Here is a 23,504-nt window from a genome sequence, read left to right on the forward strand (position 1 = left end):
GCTAACAAAAACAGGAGAAAAAATCATCAAGAGCAACTGATAGATCTGGGACAGTTCCTTCCCTTCACGGATCTGTCACCCAACAAGCTTCTGCGTGCAGCTCACTCCCTTAATGAGCAGCATGAAAGAGATGAAGGTTTTGTTGGTGCAGCTTTATGTCGCAGGCGTCTTTACAGCTCCCAGCTGAAGAGTGTGGAGATCATTAGATGTTGCATTTAAATTAGTGGTGGGTGAAACTTCAAAAGCTTTGGCGATTCAGTTCAGCTGGGATAGGCGCCCAAGTGTCTGCATGCTCCTCAGCATGGCCAGAGGCACCCAGCCTGGCATATTTCTCAGGGGCAGAGCAGCTGGGGCAGCCTTCATGGTGGGTCCCAGCCAACACTAGTACCATCCCGGTGGCCACACAGCTCCGTTACCCCAGTGGCCTGCAGCATCTCCAAGCCCCAGGACTAGCCAGCTCCCGAGGGCTGCTCTTGGCTAGCGGTTGGAGGCAGGGCTGCCCCCCTCCTATGCACCCAGGGAGGCAGCAGTGGGAACAAGACTCTGCCCCCTCCTAGGGACATAGCCGCACTGGGCTTCCACCCCTCCAGTGGGGGCCAGGACCTCACACACTGGCTGTAGTTACTAAGAGGACCCAGATGAATTTACTGCTGCCTGAATCCAGTCCAGTCCTTTGCAACTGTTCTACAGGGACCCCAGCCCCACCACATGGCCCTGCTTTGTCAAGCCCTCTGTGCCTGGGGCGACTGCCCAGGGACTGCACATGGCACCAGGTCCAGCACGCGGGTCTCACACACACAGGGAGCAGCAGGGCAGGAGTGCAGGCAGGCTCCAGGCAGGTGCAGCCATCAGCCAGGCCCTGCTGCATTCATTGCAAGGCAAAGGGACACAGGAGCGTTTGGTATGGGGTGAGGTCCTGGCAGCGGTTATGGCTGGGGTGGAGCACCAGGACTGTGCTGCTGCTGCAGGATTCAACACCTGCTGAAGCAACCCCCTCCCTCTGCTGCCCCAGAGCAGCCCCTTCCCCAGAGCCAGAGAGCCTCACCCAAGCGAGTGCCCCACACACACACATGAAGCTTTTCAGCCTGAGTTCTCCCCAGGTTCCTCACTTGGGGGGTGAGTCACATTCCAACCCCCCTTGGGCCCCTAATGGCTGGCACTCTCGGCATGGTTGTGCGACACCTCTGAAGCTGGCTGGTTTCTGTGACACCCCTCCCAGAGGATGCCAATGAAACCGTCCAGCTTTCAGATGTCCCCAGGGATGCAGTGAATCATGTAACCCCATGTCAACCGAGCTGCTCCACTGGAAAGTGCACTGTGAGAATCATTCATTGCAGCTGTGAACTTCAGACCATAACACTGACGCCATCCATAATCGGAAAAATTAAACCGCCCACGTTGATGGTGACAATGTGCTTTGCAAGGCATCGCTATAGCATTTGCGGTAGTTACCTGCAGGCAACCCCAAGCAAGGATTCAGCGGCTACAGGATGCCTTGTGCTTTGCCTCCCCCATGTGCCCTTGGCCACTGGAATCTTCCAGCCTCTGGCTGGTATTGCTGCTCTCCCTCAGCATGTTCCTAGCATGTGATGGACGGTGCAAAGTGTCCACAGAATCAATGCGAAGTCTGCCACTGCTGCAAACAGCCAAAAGGCCAGTTAATGCGTGCTCCGTCGGCACTGACACAGAAAAGCAAGTCTGGCATTCAGAAGGGGCTGCGTTCGCACCTGCAAACCTTGGACCCCAGTTCCCCCCTAGGGTAGCAATGAAGAACGCTGTGTGATTGACAGAAGGCATTTTGTGAACAAAACTGTCAAAAGACTCTACCCTAGTCTCTGTAGCAGGAGTAACTGCAAAGCTCTCCCTATTGAACGTGACCAGGGCTAACCTGGCCCTCAAAGTGCACTGTGGAGGTAGAGGCAAAGAGTTCCTTTCATTTTCTGTCTGAAATTTATCTAAGGAGAGGAAAGAGCTATGAAATGATTCCTTAGGCAGGGTTAACACTAGGTAATGCTGGAAACAAGCTTCTTACAAGAGTCACCAGCCTGTGTTAAAATATAAATCCCTCATTTCCACTTAAATATAATTGTGGAAATTCTGAGAGCCAAAGAGTTATAGCTAGTTACTGGAAAGTGAGTGCCTGCCCCTCTGAGCCCAAAGGAAATCTCATGAGATGTGACCTGCACAGCCAGCTCTGGAGAGCTTGGAAGAGTTTCATCCACAATGGTGTAATACTGAGGACAAAGACAATGGTTACAGACGTGTTTGCAGGATACACCTGAACCCCATTGCCTGTACTATCAACTACACACACCCCTTGCCTATACCTGCATTCCACAGGCCTGGGATAGATGGAGGCCATGCATGCTAAAGGGGGTGTGTGTGTGTGTGTGTGTGTGTGTGTGTGTGTAACTTGCTGCTTATCCAACCAGCTGAACGGATCAGAAGGCTCATGTCGCTGTGTGCATTGCTTAACATAAGAACATAGGAACGGCCACACTGGGTCAGACCAAAGGCCCATTTAGCCCAGTATCCTGTTTTCTGACAGTGGCCAATGCCAGGTGCCCCAGAGGGAATGAACAGAACAGGGAATCATCAAGTGATCCATCCCCTGTCACTTCCGTGCTGTAATGCTCTGATCTCTGAACAGTAACAGGCGTTGCCCTGCCTGCACTAGTGGCTGGGAGAGACTTTCTATCTGTGAATTATATCAGAGGTGAAGAATTTGCCTTAGACACAGTTCATCTTGCAGCCTCCTCATCTACCCTGCGGACCCCTCCTGCCTCTGCTGCATGCAGTTAAAATGGGGGCAATGCCAAGGCACAGACTCTCACTGGAGTGCCTGCAGGACCTGCTGACCCGGCGGTGTCAATCTGAGCAACCCGCCCAAGGTCCCATTGGGCCGTCCCAACAAGCATCCAGTGGTCTGCAAGTCCGAGTCCTCCAACCTCTGCAGGCCTTCTTGGGAGACCTTCGGCTTGTGTTGCTGTGGCCTAGCCCAAAGTGGTGACAACTTGGCAAGTCGATTGTTTTGCTTCCTGCCCATCCAAAACCAGAAGGAAAAGATGAGCACAGGAAATGCTGGACCTTCAGCAATGGTCTGGTACGGGCTGCTTGGGGGGCAGATGGGCTAAGGGGCCAGGCCCAGCCTGTCCCCAGCTCCCCGGTCAGCAAGTCACTGCACTTGGTTGCGTGCGGATGTGACATCAGTCAGTCGGAGCCTGTGCACACTGGCGGCGTTAGTCTTTATCTCCAATGAAGGCAACAACGCGTTTACAGCCACAGCACCTGACGTACCAGGCCCCGGCCACACAAAGGCGGCCCACACGCTCTGCTCAATTTGTTATGCTCTTTGCAGCGTCAGTGACAGATAGGTAAGGATTAGAGTGAAGTAACCTCTGTAATCTACTCACCAGGATTAAAGCCTCCCCCCAGCCCCACTCTTTATCCCTATCATCCCAGGACTCCACTAGAAGTGATTAAGTCTGGGGCGGGGGAGCCATTTAGCTCTTAAGCACCATTCTATCCTGCTTAGAAAAGTATTTCCGAATGAAATGAGGCTCTGCAGCACGGCCAGGCCCAGTGACTCCAGCTGGGCGAGCGGCTGAGATTTGAGACTAAAGTAGCTTGAACTGGAGTCAGAAGGAAATGCATTGCCTCTGACCTCCTTTGGAGCACGTTGTGTTCAGAACCGAATCGTGAGGCTTATGGAAGTTTCAGCCTGGCTTCATGACACTGAAGCTTTGGGGATTCACTTTCCAGCCTCATTTGGACAGAAACCTCTGGCTCCAGCAGCAGGGAGATCCTGGTGCTTTAGAACTCCCAAGCTGGCCAGCAGGTCCGGAATTTGGTTGTGGTGCTAATTAACTAGTGGCTTGAGGAAAATGTACATTGCTCTGCATTACAGTCTGCCCAGGCCAGGGAACCAGAAACAGCAGCAGCTAATGGGGCAAATATCCCACCCGCCTTCCACGCGCTGCTGGGGGACATGCACCAGTGAGAAGAAATGGAGCTGGCCCAAGACATGAGCTGCCTGGCTCCCACTGTACTAACCATAGCGAACAGGACACTTCCCGGGCGGCTCTGCAGGTCATTCAGAAGGTGCTGGGCCTGGGCAGGCTGGGGAATCACCAAGCCAGGCTGGGTTCTCAATAGCGGGAGACAGTAAGGTGTGGGTCTCTGGGAGCATTTGGCGTTTCTGTGCCTCCTCAGGGCAGCAGCCATCTTGTGAGACCTCCTGTGTGTCGCAGGCCCCATCTATGAGGGAAGCGCCAGCGTCAGGCCACAAACCTGCTCCCAGCTGGCTTCACTGGGGCCACCATCTTTGCAGGAGCTTCGACTTGCAAACATCAGTGTTTTCTGGCAGCTAAATCAAAAGCAGGTGAAGCCTGGGCATTGCCCAGCTCACAAACGTGTCCCCTGCTCAGCAACGTGCCTGGGGAGCCTCCTTTCCAGCAAGGCACAAGCTGGGGCCTCCCGACTGCCCCGTCCTGAGCACAACAGGGCATTCGCTGCAGTAAATTCGTTGGTGTTTGTCACTGGTCCCCTCTCCTCAGTAAATCTCCTGGTCTGAATGGAGCACAGGCAGGGCTGGAAGCAGCGAGACCGGGGAATGGAGTCAGGATACAGCAATGGCAGCCTGATCCCGTCTGAACACACTGGGCCAAATCCTGCTCCAGTGACCATCGGGAGCCGCTTTCCTGACTTCAGCTTTCCACTCAGATCACTGAAAGCCGAGCTTGTTCTGCTGAATGAGAACAAATTGTATCAGCCCTTTAATGAGACTCTTGTTTTCGGCTGCTGATGGTGAGGTGAGGTCAGGCTATTTGATGGCATACGGTGAGGCTATTTACGGGGTCCCGTTCCAGTATGAAACTAGAACAAATAAATGGGATCATGAAAGTGACTCATTCACCCCAGTGCTGATGCCTCTATGTAGCAGCTCCCTCACTCTAGTCACAATGCAGCAGAACACGCTAGCAAAGCCCATTGTTTTCTTTTAACAATCCTAAGTGGACCCAGTCTCTCAGCGTCAGAAAGGACTGTGCTGATCCTTGTGTTAGATGGGCAAGCGCTTCAGACCAGTTCAAACACAGAGTGGGTTTTGCTGTCATGCAAGCGCTTGAATGAATGCATATTTCCAAGTTCACCTGGCTGGAAACACAGCAGTCCCAACTTTGCCTTGTGACTCCTGGAGTTCCCAACCCACCCATGGGATGTGTATGATACAGGGCTCAATTCCGGCAGGATTAGAAAAATACGTCGGCTTGTAGGCTCCAGAATCAAATGCTGGCAAATGACAAACACGCTAGAAATAGACAAATGGATTAGCCCTGCCATTTCGGCCCTGAGGTCTTTTTTAGGCTGCGGAAATAAATTCTAACCTTGATCTCTTCTCCCCAAACCCGAAGACATCAAGGCTAAAAGATCAGCTTTAATCTTATTTGCTATTTTCAGCATGTATTTTATTGGCCTCCTTTTCTCCTATAGAATAGTGTTATGTGTATCTTGCATAGATCTTCAAATCTCTTCCATAATCCCTTGCATTTCTATAGCCCTTTCCATTTCAAGGTGCTTGACAGGCTGCCTGTGCCGGAGGGGAGCCTAGGATATACTAGACTCACTTTTGGCTGCAGACTCCTTCCCTGACAAACCCCAGCGGAAAGCATTATCACTGGCATTTCTTCTGTGTACTGTGGGAGCAACCAGAGACCTCAGTCAGGACTGCAGCCACGCAGTGCTGGGTGCTGCACAAAGAAACAGTCAGACCTGGGCTGTGCTCTGGAGAACGTGCCACAGGAATCACAGTGAGTGTAGCAGGCAGGAGGGCAATGGCATGAGAGCTCATGGGCACCTGGGTCAGTAATGTGCAAGTCACTCACACTTTGTCTTTTATTAATATGAAAGCAAATGGCATTAGCTCTCCCCAATCGCTGTGTCATAAACAGATAGCTAAGGGTTAATGTCTCTTTCACCTGGAAAGGGTTAACAAACAGTGACCTGCAACACCTGACCAGAGGACCAATCAGGAAACAAGATACTTTCAAATCTGGGTGGAGGGAAGCTTTGGTGTGTCTTTTGTTCTGGCTGCTGTTCTCTCTGGTTTCTGAGAGTGACCACACGTGCCTACGGGCTCTCTAATCTTCTATTTCAATTTTGTAGGTAGAAAGGCAGTATAGTCTTTTTAATTGTTTTTCTTTATTTGCACATGTGTAGTTTGCTGGAGGTGTTGCTGTATTGTATTTCTGTTGGAGAAGGCTTTTTCTCCAGATTCTATAGCTGAAAGACCCTGTAATATTTACCATCTAGATTACAGAGATAACTTGTACTTTTTTTCTTTCTTTTTATTAATAGTTTTGCTTTTTAAGACCTGTTTGATTTTTTCCCCAGTTGAGGCTCAAGGAAATTGAGTCTGTACTTACCAGGGAAGTGGTGGGAGATAGGGAAAAAGAAGGGAGGGGGGGAAAGGGGGAATCCCTTTGTTTAAATTCATGGAGCTTGAATCTGTATTGCCTCTGGGTGAGGTGAAAAGCCTCTGTTTTAAGATTAAAGGAGTTGAATCCCAGTGATCTTCTAGGGTAACCCAGGGAGGGAAAGCCTAGGAGAGGCACTGGTGAGGGAAAGAGTTTACTTTCCTTGTGTTAAAATCCAGAGGGTCTGGATCTTGGGGGTTCCCAGGGAAGGTTTTGGGGAGACCAGAGTTTATCAGGTACTCAAAATCCTGATTGGTGGCAGCATATCAGATCTAAGCTGGTAATTAAGCTTAGAGGACTTCATGCTAGTACCTCATTTTTGGACTCTAAGGTTCAGATTGAGGAAAGATACTATGACACGCTGGTTCTCCCAACGGCCGCTAGTCAGCTCATGCCTGGGATGGGTCTGGAGGAGGGATTTGAAGAAGTGGATGGTGGCTTCACGGACTCTTTCAGGGATGGCATTCCCTGCCCAAGGAGCAGCGTGGAGGCAGAGCATGGAGCTGTCCGAGGGAGAGGTGGGCGTGCAGGCACCAGGCTGGCAGTGGGGGGAGTGCGTTGAAGCACGAGGAGAGACAAAAGCCGAGGGGGTAGGACAAGAAGTGGGAATCTGGCCTGGGAAGCAAGTGGAGGGGCTCAGAGAGGGGAGTGACATGGTCAGGGAGCTGGGCAAGGACAGTGACGTGAGCAGCCCTGGTCTTGGGGGAGCCCCGACTCGCCGTGGAGAGGATGCTGGGTGAGTGCGGAGTGCAGACACCGAGCTGGAGGGGGCCAGGAGACGAAGGAATGGTTGTAAGAGGGGTGGGGAGAAGAAGGAGGGGAATGGGGCTCGGGCTAGAAGATGGGGATACTAGAGAGGACTGGAACAAAGGCGGAGCAGTGGGACAGAATGAGCAAGGGAGGCAAATAGCTAGCAAGGGAAGGTGCTGGGGGAACAGGTGGAGAGCCTGGGACCGGGGGGTTGGAACAATGTGTATGGGGGGGGGGGCTGGGAGCCACTGAACCAAACTTAAACCCTGGATATGATGGAAACCACTTCAAGCCAGGGGGTGTGACACCCCCCAGCACCCCTAGCTCTAGCACCCATGGCCGGGGATGGAAAGTGAGCTCTCAGGTTGAGAGGTGGGTGAAGAAGAACAGGGCATCAGGAGAGACATGGCCGAGGGAAGGAGCTCATGCTTTCCCAGAACACGTGGCCTCCCCGCTGGAGCGTGCTCCTGTCTCTTGAGTGAGTTAGGGCCTGACAACTGCGGCTACTGTCTGGAAAGAGGAGATGCTCTCTCTCTAGCCTCGAAGGGCCTGTTTCCGTTCCCTGACATGGGAGTTACTCCAATGACTTCTGTGGATTTACACCAGCAGAGGTGAGATCAGAATCAGGCCCAACTCCCTGTGGCTCCCATTAGCACAGAAATGCGCAGGAGGTCCCCAAAGCTGTTGTTTATGTGATATCTGATATAAACTGCAAACGTGTCATGGGAAAAACCCTGCAGAACACAAAGACTGAAAGCAAAATTGTCAACTTCCTGAAAGGTCCCCCTTGCAAGCGGGGAAAGCTGGGGAGTTCAGTGACAGGCACCAGCTTTATTCATTCAGGCTCTTCTAATGTCCGGTGCATAAGCAGCGTCTTTGCTGCTGAAGCTTATCAGCACATGGAGATAATAAAATGGCTAAAGGTGGAAAAAACAGCTTTTCTGCAGCTTCACTTTGGCTGCTTGTCAGGAAACGGGAAAGACTGGAATGACCCCGGTTCTGCTGCCACAGCAAAGGGGCTGGTCCGAATCAGCAGCTGAGAGCAGACGCACTGTACCCCAAATGGCTAATGTAACTCACACACCCTTGTCTGCATGCAGCGAGCTGTGCCTGGGACGGCTGCACATCTCTGCAGGCTGGGTCAGAGAGAACCTCCCTCGCTCGCAGGGCCCTCCCACAGCCATGTGTGGCAGGAGGAGAGCTAAGATCCGGCCTCACTACAGGCCACAGAAACCTTCTTTGCCCTGGTGTCATCCCTTGGAAGCCAATCCCAGCCCCCGCTCTGTGGCCGCAGTGCCCCTTGCAGCAGAACCAGACAGTGCCACTGTGCCCAGGCATGGGGGAGCCTGCCCACCTGCTCTCTCATGATGTCTCCTCGGGCCAGGCACCAGGGTCTGGATTTAGAGCAGCAGGCTGTTATGGTGAGGAGCCGGGACAGACACACACACACACACACCGGGATCAGGACCGCAGACTGCACAGGGAGAGCCTGCCACGTGTCTGTCTCTCTGTAGCAGATCAGGTCTCTGGCTTCCTGTCCGTGTTGCTCAGAACATCCGTCAGGTCTGCACCAGTCCCATTCAGCACCTCAGAGGAAAAGCGAGACCAGAATGGCACCAGTTGCGGGGGCTGCAAGTCACTGCCAAGCCTCCACAAGGCTTTCTGCAGGGCACCTTCCTTTGGAATACACCGGGCCAGGTCCCCAGCTGGTGTGAATGGGGGTAGAGCCCTTGCAGCCAATGGGCCTGGTCTCCAGCTGGTGTAAATGGGGGTAGAGCCCTTGCAGCCAATGGGCCAGGCCCCCAGCTGGTGTAAATGGGGGTAGATCCATTGCAGCCAATGGGCCAGGCCCCCAGCTGGTGTAAATGGGGGTAGAGCCATTGCAGCCAATGGGCCAGGCCCCCAGCTGGTGTAAATGGGGGTAGAGCCATTGCAGCCAATGGGCCAGGCCCCCAGCTGGTGTAAATGGGGGTAGAGCCATTGCAGCCAATGGGCCAGGCCCCCAGCTGGAGATCTGCCAATTGAAATTAATGGCACTAGACTGACCTCTCCCAGCTGGGCACCTGTTCCAGAGCTCTAATTCCTCCTCTCCGCTCCGCCAGGCACCGACTCACTCAGACACGTTTGCCTGACAGCGCAGGGGCTCAGCAGCTCTGAAGCGAGCACAGCTTCACAGTGGGTCTGTTCTTACACGTCGCCACCGCGTTCACACTGGGCAGCTCTCACCAGCCATCCCAGCCCTCCTCCAGCTGATAATGCACAAAACAAAAATGAACCAAATGGCCCAGACCCAAGTGCTCCTGGGGGATCCTAATGATCACATCAGGACACCTGTCCCACAGGGACTCAGGCACTGTCCTATGGCTCCAGGACTCTTCTGAGCTAGTGGATTCTTTATTCCTCAATAACCTCTTTGCAAAATCCCCATCCAATTCCTGTGTCACTCCTGGCACCCAAACACAGGGCTAGGACGGTGCTTTTCAGGAAACATTTTTTTCTTTAAATTTGAACTCATCCTATGACGTTACATAAAACAAAGCAGCAGCATCTGGCCCTGAATGGGCTGGCAAGGAGCTGGCAGCATCCTGTTGTGTTGGACTAGCATATTTTGCCCTATCTCATCCTATTATCATCCCTCTTCCCAAGTAACAAGACAGGTAGTTTTATGCAGCTGAATGAGCTCTCTGTGCTGAGAAAGCAGAGACAATAACTATTGCTGTTAAACTGGCTCTGCAGACAGTCCTCCTGGTCTAGCCAGAGCAAGCTGAGCATCAGCAGCCTGAGAAATCACCCCACATGTGTGTGGAAGGGAGGCGGTCAGACAGAGGGGGGTACAATTAAACTACACTTGAGCTGATAAGGCTCAAGTGTAGGGAATGGGTGTAGGATGTGCCACACATCCACAGTTACCCCGTCCATCTCTTCCACTCTATACATTTACACGCTCCATTGCAGGACATGTTTGGGGATTGGCTTGGTTACACTGCATGAGCCAATCCCTGTACGGCACACTCTGTCCACAGCCTACTTACTCATTACCTCGTCTTTCCATTTCTGACTTACCTTCTCCATTGTAAATGGTTCCCTGGGTGTCCCGCTTATCTTAGCTAGTGCAGCCATTCTGTGACCAGCCTGCTGGTCCTTTCGCCTCCCTAATCCTGTGTCCCAAGAAGTATGGCCATCCCCATGTCCTGTTACTCATGTCAAGCCAGGCCTACACTGGGCAATCTCAGGACAATCAATAACTTTTCAGTTGCATTGGCTCAAAGTGTTTTCCAGGCACCCTACACATGCAGGCCAGGGCAAGAGAGGCTCCATATGCCCATTTGTACAGCAGACATTAGGGTGTACTTCTTTTCCAAGGCTCCTCCCTAGGACCGCATCAGTCCCCTTCAGAGAGGTGGGGCAGTGGAAATGGAGCCTCTTTCTCCAAACAGAGGCAGAGCTCTCACTCATCTATCGAGAACCCCACTTTCACCTGGAGCTGCTAGAACTTTGCCCCACTGCCCCTCTGTGTCCATCCACATTAGCGATGACTGTGAGCACTCACTTCTCTTACCACGACAGACACAAACTTGAATATTCATCCCTTTGCTGCTTGTAAATGAACGGAGAGGAAAGGCTGCCTGTAATGTGATGGGAGCTTGTTAAGGAACAAGATTGGTTTTCACACTTTGGAAGGCACACAACAGATTTCTCTTCAGTAGAAGGTCTCTGCACAGAACAGGCACAGCCTTTACAGAAACACATCCTCAGAGCCACATCCTCAAGTCTGAAGACAGAAGCAGCATCAAATATGCATTAAACAGAGATGGATCAAGCTGCAAAACTAGGAACCAGCTCTGGGTTTCAAGAATTTGCGGTGGTTTGGAACTGGGTCACATTAAAAGATTGGGGCCATTTGCAACCTCTGGATTCAGATTCAACGTTAAAATCTGGGCCTTTGGTTCAGGCTCACCTCTAGCGGAATCGTCTTTCTCACTCATGGAAGATAGGAATGGCCATGCTGGGTCAAAGCAGGGGTCCCTCTGTCACGGAGTCCCTGGGCGATGCTCTGTAACAGCTCCCCACAAAGCCAGTCAGGATTTTGGGGAGCCTCCTCTCCCTTGGAGCAGACTTGTTTAGGACAAGAAGCTCACACGGCTTCACCTCCTGGGTCTCTCCTTGGAGCATTCAGCATCCTCTGCCCCTCCGTGCACTTCCCACAGCGAGCCCACCCCAGTGGGGTCCTGGGGAAGCCACAGGGTCCTGCACCCCCACTTTGCAGTCAGACGTGACTCTCAGCCAGCCAGTAAACACAGAGGTTTATTCGATGACAGGAACAGGGTCTAAAAAACAGAGCTTGTAGGTACAAGTGAACTGGACCCCTCAGCCGGGTCCATTCTGGGGGCAGTGAGCAGACACGCACGTCTGCACTTCACTCCTTTCCCCAAGCCAGCTCCAGACTAAACCACCCCCTCCAGCTCCCCTCTCTGCTCAGCTCCTTTCCAGGGCCAGGAGGTCACCTGATCTCTTTGTCTCCAAACACCTTCAATTTGGCACCTTTGCAGGGGAGGGCCCCAGGCCATCAGTTGCTAGGAGACAGAGTGCAGACATTTAGGTGCACTGGCCCTTTTGCTGTTGCCAGATACTTAAGAACTGCACATGGGGACACTGAGGCACCACACAGTATTCAGACCAAAACATTAAGAACATTCCCAGTTTGTCACACTCTCCCCCCTTTGAGATCGAACTGAGTGAGGTCCATTCAGCCAGTGACCTGTGGAAGTTCGAACCCACCAATGTCCCATGGATGCCCCAGCATCTCTCCCATTCCTTGGTGTGAGTTACACCAGAACAGTCCAGTCTCCGCCCCTCCTTAGGTCGAGTGTGTTGATGCACTCGCAGGCTGCATGGTGAAGGTTTATTGCGGCTTGAACCCTTTTGCTACCCCAATACCCCTGGGTCCACTGGGACGGGTCTTCTCAGCACTCTGGGCTGCGATTCGGGTCTCTTGTTTAAGAGCCCCCATCTTGGCCTTGGCCAGCTCTTGGGCTTGCAGCTGCTCCCCGCTTGTGGGCCAGATACAACACCTCTGCCGTCCCCACCTTTACAGTTTCCAGCTTTACCATCAGTCCCACCTCCTTGAGGCAGCCCAGCCCCCTCTTCCCTGGGACACGTGTCCTCCCCAGGTCTGGTAAAGAATGCACATTTATCAGTGTTTGCCAGGGCCAAGTTCTCCATCGCCCTCTGCTTTCGCTAGAATCTCCCCAGGCCTAGGCATGGGGTCAGATCGGACACTGTGATGGCTTTAAGCTTCTGATAGTCCCCACAAAAACCAGATCATCCTGTCTCCCTTGGGGATCAGCCCTACGGGTGAGGCCTATGGGATGTAAACGGCTGGATCCCATCTAAAGCCAGCATGTCTTGACCTCTCTCTCCAAGATCTGGGTTGCTTTCCCAGTGACTCTGAATGGGGAACACCTGATGGAGAGTTGGTCCCACCTCAGGGAAGAGATCCCCCAGGGGTCTTCCCCCTTCTCCTCCCAATTCTCCCCTATTCAGGTCCAGGGTCCCCTCACTCTCTCCCATCCAGCAGCTTGAGAGGAAGACCCTGTGGATTCCTGGGCACACCAGCCCTCTCAATTCCTCCCCGTTCTACTCTCCTTGGGAGCCCATTCCTGGTACAGGAATCCCTTCTTTCGCAGGATCCTGTCCCTGCAGCCTTCCCAAGGCGGTTTGCAGCGCTGTGGCCAGCAAGTCTCCTCAGCCTTCTCCAGGAGGGATCTCTCTGCAGCTTCGGTCTGGATTCAACTGACTGGGGCAGGGTGGGACCTGCTCTCTCGCTGGCTGGGCCTGGGGTCACAGCCCCCCTGAGCCCTGTCCCTGGTAGCTCCCTCCCTGCTGTGTAATCACTTCCCAGCAGCACATCTGGACCAGGCAACCTGGCTGGCAGCCGGCCTGCCCTGCCTGGGTGTCCCCCCACTCAGCTGGGGTCTCAGCTCCTCCCCCATCTCAGCGCTTGCCCTGGCTGCCAGTGGGGGCAGGCAGCGAGCTCCTGCTCCCGTCCCAGCATCAGAGCCAGTGTGAGCCCCCTCTTCCGGTGTGCAGGGGGGCGGGAGCATCTTATCCCTGCCCCCTCGTCCCAGGGGGCTGGTTACAGGTAGGCAGGTATCCTGAGCCCAGCAGCCCTCCCCCTGCCAGCCACAGGGTCCTGCACTCCCACTTTGCAGTCAGACGAGACTCTAGCCACCAGTTAAACACAGAGGTTTTATTGATGACAGGAACAGGTCTAAAATAGAGCTTGTTAGGTACAGGAGAACGGGACCCTCGGCCAGGACCATTTTGGGGGCAGTGAGCCAGACCCACGTCTGCACTTCACTCCTCGTCCCCAGGCAGCTCCAGACTAAAACCCCCTCCAGCCCCTCCTGCTCTGCTCAGCCCCTTTCCCGGGCCAGGAGGTCACCTGATCCCTTTGTCTCCAACACCTTCGGCTGGCACCTTGTGCAGAGGGAGGGCCCAGGCCATCAGTTGCTAGGAGACAGAAGTGCCAGGCATTTATGTGCACTGGCCCTTTGCTCTGCAGCAATCACACACCCTGATCCCACCACCTAGATACTTAAGAACTGCCATGGGGACACTGAGGCACCAACACAGTATTCAGAGAAAACATTAAGAACAGTCCAGTTCATCACACCCTGTAATTCAACCTCATGGTGCCAGCAGCGGCCATGCCAGCTGCCTCAGAAACCCCATTATGGGCAGTATAGAGCAACCTTCCCCAGGGACAGCTTTTCTAGCCCTCATTAGTTAGTGACTGGTTGTGCCCTGAAGCAGAAGGCCTTTTTAAGTGCGTTGTCTTTGAGGCGGGGGGTTAATCCACACTAATGTAACTCTGGACGTCCTAATTACCCACAGTCATGTCCAGTCCTTTATTGAATCCTGCTAAGGGTCTTGGCCTCAGTGATATCTAATGGCAATGAGTTCCACAGGCTATTGTGTGCTGTGTATAAAAAAGACTTCCTTTTCATCCATTTTAAATTTGCTGCTGTTCAAGGTTATTGAATATTCCCTTGCTCCTGTATTATGGAAAAAAAGTGAATATACATTCCCAATACCAATACTTCTCGATACCATTCATGATATTGTATCCCATTATTATGTCTCCTCTCTAAAGTAACTAGTCCCAGATTGTTCAATCTCTGCAAGCCACTGTTTGCTGTCATCACCCATCTCTTTCTGGAAAATCCATTTTGAGATGAGGTGACCAGAACTGTGCCCAGTATGCCCAATGAGGGAGACCCATTGATTTAAAACAGCACTGTAATTATATTCTCTGTTTTATTCCCCAACCCATTCCTTATGCACCCAAACATTTTATTTAGAGCAGGCAGGGTACTGAACTTTCTTTTTGCCTTTGGAACTGCTGATTTGTTTAAACTGAAACTCTTTGCAAATCAGGGTCAGTTACGCCTCAAAAAAAGTTTCAAAATGGTTATAACATTTGATTTTGACATTTTCGTAATTAAAAGGTCTGTTTTTCTGATTCAAAATGACTTTTTACTTCAAAATTTAAACTAATTACACTAAAAAAATTCTTAAAGGTCAAAATAGAAATAAACATTTCAAAATTTTTGAAACAAGATGTTTCAATTGACCCAAACTGAAAAAAAATGGGGTTTGCAAAAATTTTTAAGGTTTCAAGTTTTCCTCCTGATTTGAGATGGAAGGGAAACAAAAAGTATTCCAGGGATGGGAAACCGTTTCCTGTCCACTTTTGTTTCATTTGTTTTTCTGAGCACCACTGCAGACTGAGCAGAGGCTTTCAGTGAGCTGCCCACACTGAGGTCTGGGTCTTTGGTGTGAGCTGTTCTGGTTTGGGACTCGGAAATGTATACGTGTGGCTGCTCCTCAGCGTTCCAGAGATGCAGGGCCCCAGCATGGGTCACTCGGGCTAGTAGGGAGCTTCCTAGCTTCTGTACCAAGACATCAGCCGGTCTGGCAGCTTGTAACGTTACTGGTATTCCTGGGTCACCTATTTATGGCAACCCTGCTTAGGCCTAAACCTACCCTGGCTAAGCTCTGTAGGGATGGAAAGTGAATGGAAGGGATGGATTGTTGTGCAGAGTATCCTTGCTACAGGCATTATTTTTGCCTTACGTCATATGGGAGGAAAGATCAGGACACTAAGTCAAGAAATGCCCAGGAACCAGCCCTGTTCAGCCCAGGATCGATGGCCCTAACTGAGAAGTGCGCGTGCAGCTGGAGAAGGGTGCAGAGTACCCCACAGCACCGACCTAGAGCTGTCACAGCAGGCCAGCCCTTTGCCACGGCCTTGGTCGTGTTCACAGCCTGCCCAGCATACCTGTGGGGCAAGTCACTGCATTGCATCATGCCCCCACGGCCCTGCCATTCATGACGTCTGAAGTCTTTGTTTTGCCATCTACAAAACTGGCTTTGTGTCCAGGAAATCAAAGCTAGTTACAGTGACAAACATGCCGGGAAGCAGCCCGTCTCCATCTTGGCTTATAAAATCCCTGTCAGCAGGGATCTATTCCACTCAATTAATCTCCTAATTGTGACAATCATCAGGAAAGTGCTAGGAGAGAAGGTTTGTAGCACACAATGTCGAAACACAGCTTGAGACCTTCTTTCACACAGCCCTCTACTCACTGCTTGCCTCTCTTCATTGCAGTGAATTTATTGCTTGTGAAAGGTGCCGGATTGACAGCCCTGGAGACCAAGAGCCTCTCTTTATGCACAGAGCAGACGCAACGTCACGTGCGCTGCCCTGCGAGCGCTGCCACCCAGTCCCCACAGATCCAGGGGAACGTGTTCTCCATTCACGCGGAGTCCCCGCCAAGAGTTCCAGCAAGAGAGAATTGTACTGATGGCTTTTGTGATGCAGAGACCTGTCCACTGGGAAGTAGACTGAGACCTCCCAAACTCATTACAGGTAAGCCACTGAACAGCTGCCAACCCATGATGTCCACCACCTGCTCCCCGACACTGGTATTTATGAAGCAAAATTGTTCTCATTTCTCAGCACCCTGGTCATCTTCCCTTGGCCTCCCACCTTCTCTCCAGTCTGCGTGCTTCCGGGGCCGTCCAGAGGATTCAGGGGGCCTGGGGTCTTCGGCGGCAGGGGCCCCCTGCTGCCGAATTGCCGCCAAAGAGCTGGCACTTTGGCGGTGGGTCCGGGGCAGAAGGACCCCCCTGCTGCCGAATTGCCGCCAAAGACCTGGAGCGGAAGAAGCTCCGGGAGCCTGGGCCCCGCGAGAGTTTTCTGGGGTCCCCGGTGTGAGTGAAAGACCCAGCTCCAGGACCCCTGAAAAACTCTCGTGGGGGCCCCTGCAGGGCCAGGGGCCTAGGACAAATTGCCCCACTTGCCCCCCGCCCAGGCAGCCCTGCTTGCTTCTGCCCAGCCCCTCTGCTGCTCCGGCCTGCCAGGGAATCTCCAGCAGACGGTTGGGTGGGGCAGAGATAGCAGGCTGGAAGGCAGGGACAGCCAGATGGAGAGAGGCTCAGGGTCCCTTCACACAGCCAGAACCCCTCTCCAGAGTGTGAGCTGCGTGCCCAGAGTGCTCGCCAACCCTGTCCCCGAGATGTGCTGCCCATTCCAGAGCAGGCAGCAGCTCTGGAGGCAGGGACTTGCCATGAGGTTCCCCTGGAGCTGGTGCAGGGCAAGGCAGATGCGCATAATGCTAGTTTCCAGGTGCCCATGGGCATTCTGCCTTGTCTGCCCCTGATGGCACCATGCCCCCAATCTCCCCACACAGGGCGGCAGGTGCGCTGGGCAGAGGTCTTGCTGGGCTCTCTCTGGGAAAGCAGCTCCAGACACACGGGGAGAAAGCCAACAGCGCGGCAAGTTGTTAAGCAATCCCTGCCCTGAACCTGTAGCAGGGCTGCTGCTCCCTGGAGGGAGGCCCTGTGCCTGGCACAGGCTGGGGACTGGGGAGCCCCGGGCTTGTCTGCATCCTGCAGGAGTCCTGGGCTCCCTCCCTCAGACTCGCCAGGAGCCACCACAAGAGGGCGCCTGAGCAAAGCAGAACGGGAGAAGAGGGTGTGTTTGGGTGACAGGCTGCTTGCAACCCTGGAGGGTGTCTACACTGCAGCGCAAAGCCAGGGTTTGAGCTCTGGACAGTCAAGTTTCCCCACGCCGCACAGTGAACAAAGTGCTAGAGCTGCCCTGTTTTGGGAGGCGCTAGGAGGTCTGGAGCACAGATGGTTACACTCAGCCGGCATAACACTGGGTAGATGCTGAAGCCCCAGATCAGCTAAATGGAGTTTTATTAACCCTGGGATAACATTACAGTGTAGACAGACCTTGAGGCCAGGCCAACCCCCCCTTGACAGAGATGCACCCAAACCACGCTAACCCCACATGCATCTCCAGCAGAGGGACTGGCCTGCACAGCCACCTAGGGGAGCCGCTGCTGTGTCCCACTCACTGGAGGAGGTGTGGGTGAGTGTGTCTACACAGCAGTCCCCTGGGCCTGACCAGGGCTGGCAGTGGAGCTAGAACATTGCTGTGGAGGGGCTGGTTGAACCCCACGTCTGGGACCTTACGAGGGGGAGGGACCCAGAGAGCCCAGATGTCTCCACAGCAATGTTACAGCCCAAGTCCACTGAGCCAGGCCAGCAGGGGGGTTAACTGCAGTGTCGACACACCTCAGAGGATTCAGAGAGGCTGAAGTGGAGGCTTCTGGGATCCGGGACTGCCTGGAGAAGGGAGCCAAATTTGGAGCATCTTCACCTGACCCCTCTTCCCCAAGCAGCTGCAGGTGGCTTGTGGGGAGCAGTGCCACCTAGCTGGGGCAGCCTAGGAAGAGCAGGAGGGTGCTGGAGGTGGGGAGAAAGGGCTGGGGATGTGGGAGAGGGGTGAAGGACTCAGGGTGATGGCTCTGGGGTGAAAGGTTCAGGCTCTGGGGTGGGGCCAGGGTTGAGGAGTGCAAGAGGGGCTCTGGGCTGCAGAGTGTGGGGGGGTGCAGGCTCTGGGGTGAGGCTGGAGTGAAAGGTTGAGGGTGCAGGCTCTGGGCTGGGGGTGAGATGGGGTGAGAGGTTGGGGTGTGGGAGTGAGTTCAGGGTGTAGACTCCAGGCTAGGGGGCGAGGGGCTCAGGATGCGGGCTCCAGGGTGAGACTAGGGGTAAGACTTTTGGGGTGTGGGCTCTGGGCTGGGGGTGTGGGCTTTCAGGTGAGGCTGAGGTGAAAGGTTCAGGGTCCAGGCTCCAGGCTGGGGTGCAGGTTCTGGGATGGGGCCAGGGTTGAAGTTGCAAGATGGGGCTCTGGGCTGGGGGGATGCAGGCTCTCTAGGGTGAGGCCGAGGTGAAAGGTTTGGGGTCTGGGTCCAGGGTCTCGGCTGAGTGGCTCAGGGTGCCAGCTCTGGGGTGAGGCCAGGCTGAAAGGTTTGGCATGTGGGAGGGACTGTAGATGAGGGGCTCGGGATGTGGGCTCTGGGGTGAGGCTGGGGTGAAAGGTTTGGCATGTGGGAGGAACTGTGGGTGAGGGGCTCGGGATGTGGGCTCTGGCGTGAGGCCGGGTGACAGGTTGAGGTCTGGGACCTGGGTAGAGGCTGGGATAGCAGGCTCTGGGGTGACAGTTTTCTTGTTCGCCCCCCCAGCGCTGACTGTGCATATGCGATCTTCTAGGGCATCAGTCATTATGTGCTCCAAGTAGATGTTGACCAGTGTGGGCGAAAGAAGGCAGCCTGGCTGGACTCCAACAGTGCTGTGAAACCACTCGCCTATTATGCCATTGACGAGATCTGCGCTGCTGGCCTTAGCACACAGTTGTTTAATGGTAAGAATAAGCTTATGACCAAGAGATCTTTATGAGAGCTTCATGCCATACTCTGTCAAACGCCTTCTTGAAGCCAACGAAGACATGGTAGGTGTCCTGCTGGTGTTGCAAGTACTTCTCACATAGAACACGAAGATTGAAAATCTGTTCTGTAGTATTTCTTCCCGCACGAAAGCCAGGCTGTTCTTCAGTGATGATATTATTCTCCGTTTGTGGCTGCACTACCATCCACGAAAAGCAATAGGCTCTTAAGTTTCTGCCTCTGGGTATTCACACTGTTGCCTCACTCTTAGCAGCCAGATGCCACCTAAGCAGGAAAGCAATTCACAAACCAGGAGAAGACAGGTGTTGTATGCAGGGCCCAGTCCACTAGGTGTGCTGGAAGGCTGCTGGTTGAGTCAGGTCCCATTCAAGTGCTGCCAACGCTGCCCACCTTATAAGTTTTTCCCAGTGGTTAGAGCACTTGCATGGGAGATCCAGGTTAACTTGGACCAGTAGAGGAGATAGGACCTCTCAGGAGGATGATCTAACCATTGAGCTAGGGAATAGTCTGATGTGGGGCTCCCTCATTCTCTTCTGTTGAAGCTGTTCCATTGGGGGATAAATAATGAGAGTGACTGGAGATGGAGGACTGGACCCAGTGTCTCCCACCAGGGTGCCCTAACCACTGAACTACAGAGTCCTTCTCACTCACACTCACTCCCTGGCCCAGTGACTATGTAAGTATTTATCCACAGTAGAACAGTCATTGGACCAGAAGGAGAGAGTAGGAGGAGGGAAGCAACGGGTGGGGTTGTTGCAGGGGCACCCCCTAGAATGACATCATCATTTCTGCGGGATCTCTGGGACTCTGACCTGGAGCGGCCCCGGGGGCGCGGGCCAGGAGGCGCCGCTGGCGGGGAACGGCTCCGGCCCCGCCAAGCTGGGCAGCAAGCGGCTCCCGCAGGCCCTCATCGTGGGGGTGAAGAAGGGGGGCACCCGCGCCGTGCTGGAGTTTATCCGGGTGCACCCCGAGGTGCGCGCCGTGGGCACCGAGCCCCACTTCTTCGACCGGCACTACGAGCGCGGGCTGGCGTGGTACAGGTGAGCGCCGGGTCGCCCGGCCCCGGGGACGGGCGGGCGGGCGGCGGGGGGCCCTTCCCCGGGAAGGTTTGAGCTGCGGGCTCCCCGCCCCGGCGCCTGGTCCCGGCCGAGTCTGTCCGCCCCGCTGGAGTCCGGCTATCCCCGTGGCCACGGGTCCGCTCGCTCCGGCTCGGGTGTCCTGCCCGGTCCGCGGGGAAAGGCCCTCGGACCCCCAGTGCCCCCTGGCCGGACCCGAGAGAACTGGGAGACCAGCCCCGCACCCGGCTCGGCGCGGCAGGGGCGGAGGGGCGAGCCCGGGGTGCCTCTGGGCCCGCTGCACCCCGAGCCGCCGGGCTTGGCCGTGGGAAGCGGGGTCTGTGCAGCCCCTGGAGCTGGACAAGGGCTGGATCCCCCAGCGCCCCTGCGCTATGGACCCCTGAGGGGCTGGAGGGGGGGCGTGTACTGGGGCCCCGCGTGTGCTGGATTGAGACGGGGGAACCCGGCCCTGTCTCCCCATCCCAGCCCCGCTGCTTCCAGCGCCTCGGCGGCTCCCCTGGCTGGGGGGGGAGCGCTGAGGGTGACTCCTACCAAGGATCGGGACCCATCCCCCACTGGGAGAGCCCCTTCCTGGCTCACCCTTCCCCAGGCAAGAGCAGGTAGCGCAGGGTGCTGCCCCTCAGAGAAGGCAGGATCAGGCCAGCTCTCGGGAGTGCTGAGCGGCTGGGGGTGCGCAGCACTGCAGGGGGCCTGGCCAGAGTGACCCTGTCACCCCCAGGGAGCCCGCTGCGGGGCCAGAGATGCAGCACTGGGCAGTCCAGGGCCAAGGGGGTTGGGGTCAGGCAGGGCCCCTCAGGCCCATGTTGGAACATGAGGGGCTGGGTGCTGGCCTCTGGGTTGTACCTGGGGCCTGTCTGCCCACCCCAGGGATCATCAGCTGCTCCCCACAGTGGCCTCACTTGGACTGGTCTGTGTCCTAGTCATTTCCCTTGCTCCCCAGTCCCTGCCTCAGAGACCCTGGGTGGGCTGTCATGTAGCTGGGAGGGTCGGGGTTGGTTTATGGGGGGTGGGAGGCTCTGCCTAGCACCCGATCACTGCAGGGGGGGGTAGGGTTTACAAGACTAGTCCCTCCGTAGATTGGCGGAACAGGGTGTATGGCCATGCAGGTGAGCTGCCCTGGTCAGGTTTGGGGGCTAAGAATTGACCAGTCTGTTGCTTGACTTCAGTGGGGTTGTTGCTTCAGGAAGAAGCGCTGAACCTGGCCTAGGGGTGAAACTCTTCTTGCTGGCTGTTGGAGGATCAGAAAGTCCCACTGTGCTTATATCTATTTCCAGCTGTGAGATACACCAGCAATAACCCAACCTATCTGACTGCTTTAGTCAGTGGGAACATCCCATAGCTGGCTGCAGTTGGGAGCCTGGGGCCCTAGCCAATCAGAAACCATGACATTCCCAGCTCATTGTCTAAACTATTGCTGAGGTGAAGAAACCTTCGCAACTTGTATGGGCTGTTATCTAACAGGTTGAACTCCAGGTGGCCACTCCACTTCCTCTGGGATCCCAGTCCTACTGCCCATAATTTGCTCCATAGCTATCCTGAAATCAGGTTCTGCTGTTGGTTCCACAAAAGTGCAATCTCTCATGTACTCTGTCCGCTTGTCTGCTTCCTGAAATCAAATATGTGTAAAATATCTGAGATCTCTGATCAATCAAACCGTAGAGGGGTAGTCAGTGCATCTCCAGGAAGAGACTGAGGGAGACAGGGAAAGAATTGAATTTAAATAAAAGGCTTTCTTGTAAAATGCGGAGGCACTAAGAGATCCCAAGCCATTCAGTTTCTGGGTGCTGGGTAAGAACAGCTTGAGTGCGGGTGCAACCCCCTCTCCTCTGTGCTCAGACCCCTGCCGTTCAGTGGGATGGCTGCCATACTTTCTCCATGCTTTCGGGGGTGGGATGCGTGCTGAAGTGTGGAGTACCTGCTGCACAGAATCCCCATCTGAGCCGCTGCGGGGGAGCTGTGTTCACACAGCCCCTGTGATCTTTGCTCTGCTCTCAGGCCACTGGGGTGCATGAGGAGGGAGGGCTCTGTGGGTAGGATCAGCTAATGAATCATGCAGAAGGAAAGCACTCCCTGCACTAGTTCGTTCCTACGGGAGCCAGGTGGCTGGAAGCTGCCTTTGCAATGGCCCTGTGTCACAGAGTCACCGGGCAATGCTCTGGAACTGCTCCCCACCAAGCCAATCAGGACTTTGGGGAGCCTCTTCTCCCTTGGAGCAGACTTGTTCAGGGCAAGAAGCTCACACGTCTTCACCTCCTGGGTCTCTCCTTGGAGCATTTAGCACCTTCTGCCCCTCCGTGCGCTTCCCACAGCGAGTCTGCCCCAGCAGGGTCCTGGGGAAGCCACAGGGTCCTGCACCGCCTCTTTGCAGTCAGACATGACTCTCAGTCAGATAGTAACACAGAGGTTTATTCGATGACAGGAACAGGGTCTAAAACAGAGCTTGTAGGTACAGCGAACCGGACCCCTCAGGCGGGTCCATTCTGGGGGGCAGTGAGCCAGACCCCCACATCTGCACTTCACTCCTCGTCCCCAGCTAGCTCCAGACTAACCACCCCCTCCAGCCCCTCCTCTTTGCTCAGCTCCTTTCCCGGGCCAGGAGGTCACCTGATCCCTTTGTCTCCAACACCTTCAGCTGGCACCTTTGCAGAGGAGGGGCCCAGGCCATCAGTTGCTAGGAGACAGAGTGCCAGGCATTTAGGTGCACTGGCCCTTTGCTCTGCCAGATACTTAAGAACTGCCATAGGGACACTGAGGCACCAACACAGTATTCATAGAAAACATTAAGAACATTCCTAGTTTATCACACCCTGTGGCGGGCAGCCCTGCTCCATTCCCACACAGCTCCATTAGTGGCTCGCTGGTGTGGCAAGGAAGCCCACAGGAGCTGTCAGGCACGGCTCAGGTGTTAAACGGGGGCCCAGAGGCATTGGTATTCTTCCACAGCCCACCCTTTTGTGGTGCCAAAATGAGATGCCTGTCAGGAGATCGTGCTGACATTTAAAATATGGTCACATGGGCTCTGCTGGGCCGGGGGCTGGGGGGAAGGATAAGTGGTGCTGACTGCCCATGGTGCTTACCGTGCCAACAGGAGCGGTCACCTACAATCATTTGTGTAGCTAAAGCTTCAGAACAGGATCCTCTCCTTCCGTCTGGGTATTGATCAGCAGTGAAACAAGTAATCGCTATGCGGACACTTAACCTGGGCAGTTGAATTAATACCCCTGGGCTGAATGAGGCAGTTTCACCCTCAGAGCTATTCCAGGCTCTCTACAGATTCAGGCAGGCATTGCAGCATTTGTTTGTACTTGGGCCGTGTTCTGACAGGTTTCTCCACAACCTTAAGGGCTGGAGATCTGCACTGTGTTTTAGAAAGAAAGCTGAGG

General features: G+C 54.5%; 1 protein-coding gene across 1 annotated transcript in view; it reads left to right on the plus strand.

Annotated features, from left to right (window-relative positions):
• Window positions 1-6,970: 6,970 nt before the first annotated feature.
• HS3ST2 (heparan sulfate-glucosamine 3-sulfotransferase 2) overlaps window positions 6,971-23,504 on the plus strand; it is a 45,039-nt gene continuing 28,505 nt past the window's right edge. Inside the window, exons 1-2 of the mRNA XM_075069066.1 lie at window positions 6,971-7,209; window positions 19,864-20,085. Of these exons, the coding sequence (XP_074925167.1) occupies window positions 6,971-7,209; window positions 19,864-20,085 (461 nt within the window). The remainder of the gene's footprint in view (window positions 7,210-19,863; window positions 20,086-23,504) is intronic.

The sequence above is a fragment of the Chelonoidis abingdonii genome, chromosome 9 (genome assembly GCF_003597395.2).
Source record: "Chelonoidis abingdonii isolate Lonesome George chromosome 9, CheloAbing_2.0, whole genome shotgun sequence".
NCBI lineage: Eukaryota > Metazoa > Chordata > Testudines > Testudinidae > Chelonoidis > Chelonoidis abingdonii.